We start from the raw sequence: 12570 nt of genomic DNA, 5'->3' as shown, positions 1-12570 counted from the left end.
TGAAGACCCAGAGGATCTCCCAGACTCTCCCATTGCTGGTGACCTCAAGGGAGACTCTTGCTATTTACCCAGAACCCTTGACCATCTCTGCCTTCCCAAAAGACCTAGCGCTGGGCCAAGGGCTTCCTCCAGCCTCCAGGCCTCTGGTTCCTCCATTTCAGGGATGCCTGACTTGGCAGCTACCTCCTCTATTCTGGACAGGGCCCACAGGACAGGGGAGACCCTCTCCTGCCATGCTTGTCAATTGGCAGTCTCTTCTTCCTCTACCTCCCTCCTCCATCTGCTACGGGAGCCTGTTAGTCTACCCCTTCCAAAACTACCCTCCTTGGGTGTCTCCTGTGTAATCTCAATACTCTCGGCCTCCATTCAGCAGTACATCTTAAGAGGCTTATCTTTCACTGTAATACTGCTTGGCTTCAACACAAATTAGACAATGCCTCCTAATGGCCCCAAAATGGCACTTTTGATTTCAATATACTTAGAAACCTTTTGCCATCACAGTGGGAAATGATCTGAGATTCCTCATGTTCAGGCTTCCTTCACCTTCTGTAGCAGACTTTCCCTCTGCCAATCCTGTTCTACTTTCCAAATCCTCCTCGCTCGCTCCAAACCTGACTCCTCCTGTGACTCTTCTACGGCCTTGCCGAGCACTCATCTCTGCTACACACTCCCCACAGCCCCAGTTGATGACTCCTTTCTTTGACCCCGCCAATTTTTTCCTCCTCCTTGACCACGTCAGGATCCCCCACCAGAGCATCAGGATCACCCACCAGAGCGTCAGGACCCCCCACCAGAGCATCAGGACCCCCCACCAGAGCATCAGGATCCCCCACTCCAGCCCTACTTCCCCCCAACAACCATACTGCTACTAACTCTGAGTCCTTCCTGTCTCCACCCCTTACCCATTCCCAAGTCCAGTATGCCCAGCAATCAGCTCCCTTACTCCCCCTCTGGGAGGTAGCAGGGGCTGAAGGCATTGTCCATGTCCACACCCACTTCTCCCACTCCAAGCTCTCCTAGATTGAAAAATGTCTTGGGTCCTTCTCCTCTGATCCCAATACTTATATCAAAGAATTTAAATATCTCACCCAGTCTTAGGAACTCACTTGGCATGATCTCTATATTATCCTCTCTTCTACCCTCCTTCTGGAAGAGAAGGAAAGAGTGTGGCTCACAGCCCAGGCACATGCTGACAATCTTCATCAGTAAGATTCTACTAAGCCTGTGGAAGCCACTGCTATCCCCCAGGAAAAGCCTTCCTGGGTGTACCAACCCACAGACCCCAGCCAGGCATCCTGTAACCATGTGATTACTTGCCTTATTGCAGGCCTTAACAAGGCTGCCCATAAGGCTGTAAATTTTGAAAAACTCCAAGAAATTTACCAAAAAGCAGATGAAAATTCTGCCTAATTCCTTTCCCACCTTACAGAGGCTCTCCAAAAATGTACTCACGTTGACCTTGGCTCCCGAGAAGGAAGTATTGTTCTTAATACCCATTTTATCTCCCATTCTGCCCGACAACCAGCACAAACTTAAAAAGACTGAAGATGGCCCTCAAACCCCACAACGAGACTTCCTTAACCTGGCTTTCAAAGTCTTCAATAACAGGGATGAGCAGAGTAAATTAGATAAAGCCCAGAGATGTGCTAAATACCAGCTTCTACCTGTGGCTATCTATCAGCCTAGCCATAGTACCTACCTAAGGGCACAAAGACCCCATAGTAGTGGCCCTCCTGGGCCTTGTTTTAAGTGTGGCAAACAAGGCCACTGGGCACGGATATGTCCTAACCCACGAGTGCCAAAAAGCCCTTGCCCAGTATGCCAGCAGACAGGCCACTGGAAGTCTGACTGTCCTCTCAACAAACAGACAGAAAAGCCTGCACCTCAGAGCCACCATCCATTCTTCAAGACAAAGTGAAGAATTGTTTGCACTCCTGCAGCTCCTTGGCCTAGCCACTGAAGAGTGACGAGGCCCAGGGCCCCCAGCCCCATCTGCCATCACTGCATCGGAGCCCAGGGTAATTCTGCTAGTAGCAGGTAAGCCAATCTCTTTTTAAATCAATACCATGGCTACCTACTCGGCTTTGCCTGAATTCTCAGGACCCACTCATCCCTCTCAGGTCTCAGTTGTGGGGGTTGACAGATTCATCTCACTCCCACACACCACCAGACCTCTTACTTGTTTCCTATTTAATACTGTTTTCTCACACTCTTTCCTTATCATGCCTCGTTGCCCTACCCCTATCCTAGGCAGAGACCTCCTAACCAAATTCAAAGCTTCCACCACCTTTTTCTGTTCCCCACAACCAGATTCTCTCCTACTCCTCTCTGCCACCATGCCAGCCCTTGACCCCTCTCCCCAATATCCATTCCCTGCTTCTTTTGTTAATCCAATAATGTGGGATACCACTACCCCTTCTCTAACAGCTCACCATGATTCCATCAAAATTCAGCTAAAAGACCCCCCAGATTTCCTCATGTCTCTTCAGTGTCCCATTTCATTAACCTAAACGCTTACAATCCCATCATAAACAGACTCCTCTCACAAGGCCACCTTAGGCCGACTCATTCTCCATACCCCCTGTCACAGAGGCCATGGCTTATATTGGCTAGTCCAAGATCTCCGGGCTATCAATCAGGTGGTCCTTCCCATCCATCCAGTAGTTTCTAACCCTTCATCCCTCCAGATGCAACCCATTACACTGTAATAGAACGTCCCCTCATCCCTCCAGATGCAACCCATTACACTGTAATAGAACGTTCCCTCATCCCTCCAGATGCAACCCATTACACTGTAATAGAACGTTCCCTCATCCCTCCAGATGCAACCCATTACACTGTAATAGAACGTTCCCTCATCCCTCCAGATGCAACCCATTACACTGTAATAGAACTTTCCCTCATCCCTCCAGATGCAACCCATTACACTGTAATAGACCTAAAAGAAGCCTTTTTTTTTTTTAAACCACTTCTCTTCATCCTGACTCCCCAAATCTCTTTTCTTTCACTTGGACTGACCCTGAAACCCTCCAGTCCCAACAACTTACTTGGACAGTACTCCCCCAATTTCTTTGGACAAGCTCTAACTCAAGACCTCACCTCCCTAAACATCTCCCATAACCAGCTCCTCCAGTATGTGGACAACCTCCTCCTCCATAGCCCTTCCCTAGAGGACATTCAGACTCACACTATTACCCTTCTGGACTTGCTTGCTAATAAAGGATACAGGGTTTCCCTCTCCAAAGCGCAACTCTCCACTCCAACGTCATGCACTTAGGAGTCCAGTGCTCCCCCAGGTCTCGAGCCATAACCCCAGCATGAGCAGCACTGATAGAGAGCCTGCCCCCACCCACCTCTAAAGGTGAAATTCCTTCTTTCCTAGGACCAGCAAGCTTCTTCAGAATATGAATTCCCAATTTTGCCCTCCTGGCCCACATCCTCTATGAAGCAGCTAAAGGCCCTCTAAACAAGCCCACGGAATAGCCCTTGGTGTCCCTGGCTAACAAAAAGGAAGTCCTCCTTCCTTCACTCCTGTAGCTTACCTATCTAAACAATTAGACAACACCATCCGAAGGTGGCTGACCTGCCTCAAAGCCCTAGCAGCAACTGCCACCCTAGCCTTAGAAAGCAGGAAACTAACAGTCAAGACACCACAGTCCACAGCCACATACTCCACAAGATTTCCTCTCCTCCAGAGCACTAAGCACACTTTCTCCTTCTCGTACTCAACTACTCCATGCCCTTTCTTGAAAACCTTGAGTTCTGCCTCTCCAAAAGAGCCCCTCAATCCTGCATCTCCACTTCCAGTATCTTCCTCCTCTCCCACCCACTACTGTACTGAAATCCTGGATCACCTACAGCCTCATTTCCCTAATAACTCCCCTAAACCTCTCCCCAATCCTGACAACCAGTTATTTATAGACAGCTCCTCTTCCAAGTCAGTCAGCTCCCATGAAATCACGGGGTATGCAGTCACGTCCCTTAACTGAGTAATTAAAGCTCAACCCCTACCCCCAGGGATCTCCTCCCAAAAGGCAAAACTTACAGCTCTCACCAGGGCCCTAATCCTCTCCAAAGGCAAACCAGTCAACATTTCTACCAACTCCAAACATGCCTATCACATTCTCCATTCTCACGCCATCTGGCAAGAGAGGATTTCTTACTGCCAAAGGAACCCCCACCACTAATGGCCCCCTTATTTACCAACTCCTCCGAGTTGCATACCTCCCGGCTAAAGCAGGAATTATACACTGTCGAGGACACCAATAGTGTATAAATGAAATCTCAAGAGGAAGCAGAAAGGCCTATGAGGCAGCAAAATAAGCTTCCCTTTCTTCTGCCTCGCCCCTCTCCTCATTACCCCCACAATCCAACCCCAATATTCCCCTACTGAAAAGGCTTCACTGTTAAAAGAGGCCACCTCCACAAACAATCCTGCTCAACTCCTTCCCCAAATACAGAGTCCAATTCTTCCTCAAGTTCCTAACTCTATTAATGATCAGCCCCATTGCCTCTGCTCCCTCAAAGTCCCTTCTCACTTCTACAAGGCTCTAACAATCTCTCAATCTCACTCACACCTTGTTACTACACTCTCAGGCGTCCCCAAACTGCGGCCCCCGGGCCACATGCGGCCCCCTGAGGCCATTTCTCCAGCCCCCCCACCCCCCGCCCCCAGCCCGCCGCACTTCAGGAAGGGGCACCTCTTTCATTGGTGGTCAGTGAGAGGAGCACAGTATGTGGCGGCCCTCAAACGGTCTGAGGGACAGTGAACTGGCCCCCTGTGTAAAAAGTTTGGGGACGCCTGCTCCAACTCTCCACTTGCTTCCCAATGCTGGACCTGTTTTTCCCTTTTCTCTACTGCCTACTCAGCTAACCCAGTTTCTCAGCCCTGGGACCATATTCCCATTCTCTTTTCATACACCACCCAAAGAGACTCTGCCTTTGTAGACAGAGCCCTCACCCTCGCTGGGAACTACTCCACTGCCCTCGCTAATGGAGCTACCAAACCTCTCTGCACATACACTGCCAATTACAACCTCACAAAACTCCCTCATCCTGCTATTCGAGGTCCCATTCTTACGTGTCACCTCTTCCAACGGACACATACATGTGGGCGCCATCCCTCCCTCTGCCTGTGGCTCACCTCAAACCATCTCTCATCCCTCTTCCCAGACCTCACTCCGAGATCATTTAGTTTCACCTGAAGCTAAGGGCCCCTTTACCCATCCTCTCCGCATTACCTCCCTTCCTGCCTCTCAAACATGGAAACCGCTTCCCCAGACAGGAGCTCTCAAAGGGGTCTCTCCCTCCTCCTCACTCTGGGTTACTGACGTGAACCAAGTCATTCCAACATCTATTCTCAATCCACTTGTCTGTCTGCATTAACACTGCAGGCATCTTCCTCTGCGGATCCACAACCTACTTCCGTCTCCCTACCAACTGGACAGGTACCTGCACCCTAGTCTACCTGACCCCCCACATTAACCTGTCTCTCTAAACCAAGAACTCCCTGTCCCTGCTACATTACACGCTTGCTCAAAAAGAGCAAAACAGTTCATTCCCTTATTAGCCACTGAAGTCACAACTAGTGTTGGGTTAAAAGCAGGAAGCCTAGGAACCGCATTATCATATTTCCAGTCATTCTCCCAAGACTTCCAATTGTCACTAGAAAAAATAGCAGGCTATTGTTGCAGTAAAACTCCAGCCAAAGAAGACAAAGAGACCAATGGAGACCAAAGAAAACTTTTTCAGGCACCCGGGCCAGCAGCAGACTCACGCCTTAAATGGCCGCCGACACCTACAAACAAGGCAGTTTTGCTTATATGCGGTTTGAGGCAGGAAAACAAGGCAGGATGCAGGTTTCAGACAAAGACAATGCGTTATTTAACTCCTGACAATTCTGAGAGGACTTACAATTTAGTTATCTTGACCAGTCAACCTTGCTGCTAGACAGGAGTTACAGAGGTATGAGGGGCTCTGGAGGCAGGTGATAAGCTTGGAAGGTTGGGATGAGCTCGCAGCTGCAACTTGTTAGCTATGCTGAGAGTAGCTGTTTAAATTCCTTAGCCTACGTGTAACTTCTAAATTACCTTTACTTAAGGTTAGCTATTACCTATGTTATGCTTATTATTTTAAACTTTATTATTACTTATTTGATCTTATTTTCTTTCCACACTATCACTCACCTCCAAAACCAACTAGACTCTAGCAGCAGTCACCCTATAAAACTGCAAAGGCCTGAATTTCCTCACTGATGGAAAAGGAGGTCTGTGCCTCTTGTTAAGAGAACAATGCTGTTTCTACCTCAATGACTCTGGGTTAGTACAAAATGCTATCAAGAAAAACTCAAAGACCAAGCACAAAACTTAAAGACAGTCAGTTCTCCTGGGCAACCTGGCTACTGCCCCTCCTAGGTCGTGCAATGACCCTTTCCCTCCTTCTAGCATTTGGCCCCTGCCTCTTCGACTCCTCTTGCAGTTTTTATAGGACCATATTAAAGCTTTCACCCATGAAACAATACAAGATGTGATGCTGCTCCAAGAATATCAACAGCTCCAAGAATGACAATCCCTACGATCTAGAGCCCCACAAACATCACCCCTATCCAGCAAGAAGCAGCCAGATGACAACGGTGCCCTCTTCTATTACCTATTAAACGGCTGGAATGTTAGGGACAAGCTGCCTCAGAAAACCCCCTCGACACAAGCTGACCACCCCCGCCCCCAACTCTTATTGCTCTGCAGCTGCATTCCTGAACTCCTACCTAGGTGCTACAATTAAGCAAACCCTGATTACAGCCATCTGGGCAGCTCGGGGGAGGGCAGGGAAAACAAATGTTGTCCATACTTGTAAATTCTGATTTACACATACCTGTAAAATCCTGTTTTTTAAAACTGCCACCACAAAGAATGGTGGCAAAAGTCACAAGATAATGTACTGTAAGTCTGTCACAAGTTAACAAACTATCTCTGTGCCTGTTACAAGCTGATAGATTATCTCAGTCCTGAAACTCCCTTATGCCCCTCTCACCCCATAGAAAGCCCTCATTTTGTAAGCTCAAGGCCACCTCTCTGATTGTTATGGGGCAGCCCGGCAGGTTAATAAAGCTTGCTTGTCTGACTTTGGGTCTATTCTCCTTTCTCTTGGCTAAACTTACACCCCTTACACAGGAAAATAGGATAAGAAAACATGTAAGTCAGCGCTCTTCCCATTTCTCAAACCTCATCTTGCTTCATAAAAGTTTTAAGACTCACAGAAGCGCAATGAGGAGATGTACAGAAAGGGTAAGAATCAGGTCACCAGCTTACAGAGGCTGGGAGCCACCAGTGCCAGGTTATCCTTGATTTCAACTACAGAGGTCACCTCGGGAAGCCTGAAGTCTGTAATGAAAACCACTCTAGGTCGTAATTACTGCTGGAGAATTTCAATCAAAGTACAAACCTTAATGCTGTATTCAAATAAAAAGTTTTTTAAAAAATCACAGCTTATTTTCTAAATATCTGTTGAAAATATAATTTCCCTTAAAACACATAAGACTCAAAGAATACTGAGAAAAGATTGCAAAGCACAGCCAAATATGAATACAAAACCAGGTTTAAATCAGTCAATAAAAGCATTTTAGATGATTACATGCTTCACTGACAAGCAAGAATTATTATTCATCTCAGCCATAGACATTCAATAAGTAAATTTAAATTAAGTTTATATTTCTACATCTGTAAACTAACAATCCACAACAAACTAAAAAATGTCTATTCCATTTCAGTTTTTTATCTTTTAAAGTAGAAAATTTAAGAGGGATTTTGCAGAACTAGAGAAAACATGCTATAGCTCAATTCTGCAGACATTTTACAATAATTTGGTATTAATAAAAGTATATTTTCTATTAAAATGTGTATTTTTAAATGTTCAATATAATTAACATAACAATGTTAATTAATGCTTTCTGAGTGAAATTGTCCTTCACTTCAAATTATGAATCTTCTTTGTATAAAGCAACACAAATTCAATTTTATAGTTTGTTCTCAGCTTCTAAAATATCTTTCAAAGCAAATAATGCTCTGGATGAACCTTGAAGACATGATGCTAAGTGAAATAAGCCAGACATAAATGGACACATATTGTATGATTCCCCTTATATGAAATACCTAGAGTAGTCAAATACATAGAGACAAGAAGTACGATGGTGGTTTACCAGGGGCTGAGGGAGGGGAAGATGGGGAGTTATTGTATAATAGACAGAGTTTCTGTTTAGTTAGATTAAAGGAGTTCTGGAGATGGGTAGTAGTGATTATACAACAGTGTGAATGTACTAAATGTCACTGAATACCTAAAAATGGTTAAAATCGTACATTTTATGTTATGTACATTTTATCAATTTTTAAAAAATAATAGGCTGGGTACGGTGGCTCACGCCTATAATCCCAGCACTTTGGAAGGCCAGGGCGGGCGAATCACAAGGTCAGGAGTTTGAGACCAGCCTGACCAACATGGTGAAACTCTGTCTCTACTAAAAATACAGAAATTAGCCAGGCATGGTGGCTAGGGCCTATAATCCCAGCTACTAAGGAGTCTGAGGAAGGAGAATTGCTTGAACCTGGGAGGCGGAGATTGCAGTGAGCCAAGATCGTGTCACTGCACTCCAGCCTGGGCAACAAAGCAACACCTCTGTCTATAATAATAATATTTTGCATTGATCTTCCCCTTAAATTTAACTTTCAGGACTCACAAGAGTGTAACTTAGTGGCATTAAACTCCACACAATTACTAGATAATAAATTTTATTACTTTAAAATCTAACTTATATAGCACTCTGTCAACAGAAATGTCGATTAACTGCCTCTTCCACAAGACAATGAAAATTTATAGTCAAAATAATGAAAAAAGACTCCAAGATCTAAGAAATGTTTTGCAGCACAGCATTATCATGCTGGAAGAGCCATCTCCTTGAAGATCATCAACTCAGCTCATTTTCACACTTAGAAACTGAGGCTAAGGAGGTAAGTGACTCCCCAAAGGGCGCAGAGCCATTAGTGGCAAACCCTGACGCCAAGCCCTTGTTTCTTTACTCCAACGCTGACATTCCTTCTGCTAATCCATCCTGGCAAGTTGTTCGTTCAGAATACTGAAATATTCTACTATAGAAGTAATTATAGCTTATGGTTACTTTACTAAGATAGTTACTTGTCCTAATATGCGCACCTCACAGAATTTTTCCATCAGAAGAGAATCAAACAGAGCAGAAATTTGCTTACTTATTTTCAAGCTAGAAAATAAACATTTTTAACAGGCACAAAAATTCAATGAGACTGTATTTGGGTAAGTTACCATAGAGAGCTGTGGTAAAGCTCTTGCTGGTGCCTTGAACTTTTCTTTGCTGGCTGATTTCTCCTGTGTGAAAAATATGAGGGAAAAAAACTTTGTTAGTGCTCAAATTGATTCACTGAACCAAATTTTACAGAAAGACTCCTTAAAAAGTATGTATTATCCAACATATTCAAAGATATACTTTAATGATTTTAAAATTTTAAGGTTTGTCTCAGAATTACTTTCCTTAGAACAAGAAAATACAGGAAAATGATATCCAGCAATACCAATCAGAAAGCTTTAAAAAGTGCAAAACCTTTTATCCAACATATCTTCTGAGAAGTTATCTGAACCTGGTTAATGTCTAGGGCTTATACAACTTTACCTCTCCTCTCTATCACTAATACATTTCCGTCCTCAGTGACAGTCCACTTCCAAAGGTGAATATGTCTTCAGGTTAATGCACTCTCCAATTGCCATAAATAACATTTGTGTTTTTTAGTATTAACTTTCAGAGGAAAATGTTGCTATCTCCTTTGCAGTAGAGAATAATCTCACGGTAGGAGTTTCATCTAGGTGAGAGGAAACATTTGTTGAAAATGACAATTTTGAGCAAGGTGCGGTGACTCACACCTGTAATTCCAGCACTTGGGAGGCTGAGTTGAATGGAGCACTTGAGGTCAGGAGTTCGAGACCAGTCTGGCCAATACAACAAAACCCCATCTCTACTAAAAATACAAAAATGAGCCAGGCGTGGTGGCACACACCTGTAGCCCCAGCTTCTCAGGAGGCTGAGGCAGGAGAATCACTTCAGCCTGGGAGGCAGAGGTTGCAGTGAGCCAAGATCACACTACCACACTCCAGCCTGGGCAACAGAGTGAGACCCTATCTAAAAAAAAAAAAAAAGAAAAGAAAAGAAAAGAAAATGACAACTTTGATCTATAAGCAGATAATTTAAGTTGTGCTTTTGACTAGTTGTCAATTTATTGCCTCTCGAGCTCAAAATCCACCCTTTTCACCTGCCTTTGGGAAATCTGGCAAAACCCTAAAATGTTTCTTCTTTGATAACCAGCATTAGTATCATGAACGGTGCTAAAGGGTTATGGTAAAAGGAAGAAGCTTTCTTCCTGGTTCCAGTGCTTTTTCTCATGGCTCCCATGGTGTGGCTGCCAGCAGTCAGCCTCCTTCTCCATGGGCCCCTTCCCTGACTGTGGTGTGAGGCTGACCCAGAGGCAGGCACCCTCCTACAAGTTTCACCGGCAACCTCGTGGATGATGTGAAAGCTGTCACGTTCAAAATGGAATCACTTGTGTCAAACCTAACAAAAAGAAGCCAAAAAGGTCACAAAGAGAGGGTTCTCATGCACAGTTTGCCTGAATAGAAGCTATCACAAGGACAGCTAGCAGCAGCAGGACAGCTATCTGCATATACAAGAACAATTGCCGGACACACTGTCTCACAAACCCAATCCGAAACTGCAAGGGCCTATCACTCCAAGATCACAAGTTCTACCTAGCAACTACTGACACGCACCAATCAAAACTCGCCAGCTCTTCTAAGACACGCCCAGTGCCTGTAAACTTACTTTCAAAACAACTTGCATAGCCTCCTCTTTTTCCAGTTAAACCTTTATCATTTAATTTGTTCTCCAGACATACCAGAGACCACCCTAGTCTGTATGTAAGTCCTAGTCTGTATGTAAGTCCTTGCAATCTTACTTCTTGTATATTACTCTCAAACAAAACCTTTTTACTTGGAGAACTGTCTCTGTATATCTATATTGCAAGTTGACAGGAGCTTTCCAGAAGTCTCACTTATACCACGGACAGAGACTTTCTTTCAAAATTTCAGGATCCCAGTCGGTGGTTTTCACCTCCCGGCCCAGGCCTGCAGCTCCTCAGCAAATGTCTTTGTCATCCAGTAGGCCACAGCTACACCTGCCATGAGGTCTGCATCTAAGCCTTTGGGGAAGGGATGGCCCTCCAAGTTTGTTCCTTAAGCACTCTGTCTCAGGCCTACATGGAGTGGCTGCTCCTCACGTCTGCTGTTCCTCTATTTTTCAGGGCTGTGCTGTCCAAAACAGTATGCATTAGGCCCTGTAGCTACCAAACGCTTGAAATGCGGCTCTTCTGAACTGAGATGTGTTTAAGTGTAAAATACGTACTAGACTTAGTACAAAACACAAAGAATGCAAATTATTAATAACTATATATTGATTAGAGCATATTTTATGTTGATTACCATATGTGTTCCACATTGTTCTTAACTCTAATATTCTATACACTGTGGGGTAAATACTGTTGTACCACTTTTGTGCCTATTACACATATCAGAAATCATGTAGTCTCTGCCTCCACAAAGCAACAGTCTAGTTAATATTAAACACTGTGTGATTCCATCTAAGACAGGATGTGGAGCAGAGTATTCTAAGAATGTGTCAAAAAGTAAAAGGGTGGAAGCTAAGCCTTGAAGCATAGCCATATCTCCACAGAGGACAGCAAAGAGCTTATTGAAGACAGAGGGCTCATCAAGAATTGGAGTCTAAATGTCAATGGCAGGCTTGGAGGCTATGTTGCAGTGGATGGGGATCTGGCCCAGCTAAAGATGAAGGTAATCCATTCCCTAATTCAACGACAGTTTACCAGTTCCTACCATGTGCTGGGCTCTACTTCAGACACCAAGTCTATATCGTGGAAAGGACTAAGTCCCTCCGCTTACGGAGTACACATTCTAGAGGAGGTACAGACCATTATTTCAGAATAGATCTATCACATGTCAGAAAGTAGTATGTACAATGAAGAGTAATTAAACAGAAGGGATAGAGAGGGAGGAGTGGAAAAGTGCTAGGTCAGATGGGGTAGTGAGAGCCTCTCTGCAGAGGTTATGTTTGAGTAGGAACCTGAATTAAAGGTAAGGGAAGATCTAGAGTTAGACAAGCAGGTGCTGTTATATCATGGAGGACATGGGTTTTGGGGCTTCATTGGCCAGGCTGTCAATAGAGAGCCAACGTAGTCTCCTTTTAGGGTGACCTTCAGTCTGTTTGCTGAAGACAGTCCCAAGTTACACCTTTAGTCTCAGTTTGCCCAAGCATAACTAGTAGCACTTCCACCCTCAATGGCATCTTAGTTTGGTGATAAATTATATTGCTATCCTATTATGAAGCAGAGCCATACAAAAGGCTGTTTCATAAATAGTTCTGATGATCAGAACAGGATACATGAGAAGGAGGGGACTAGAGTCAGCAGTGAGGCTAGTTTAGCAGCT

At 44.7% G+C, this 12570-nt stretch overlaps 1 protein-coding gene across 1 annotated transcript in view; it reads right to left on the bottom strand.

Moving 5' to 3' along the window:
* DNAH7 (dynein axonemal heavy chain 7) overlaps nt 1-12570 on the bottom strand; it is a 334446-nt gene that overhangs the window by 307540 nt on the left and 14336 nt on the right. The window contains exon 3 of the mRNA XM_003925707.3: nt 9328-9390. Coding sequence (XP_003925756.1) covers nt 9328-9390 — 63 coding nt within the window. The remainder of the gene's footprint in view (nt 1-9327; nt 9391-12570) is intronic.

The sequence above is a fragment of the Saimiri boliviensis genome, chromosome 5 (genome assembly GCF_048565385.1).
Source record: "Saimiri boliviensis isolate mSaiBol1 chromosome 5, mSaiBol1.pri, whole genome shotgun sequence".
NCBI lineage: Eukaryota > Metazoa > Chordata > Mammalia > Primates > Cebidae > Saimiri > Saimiri boliviensis.
This window is presented reverse-complemented; position numbering and strand designations above follow the sequence as displayed.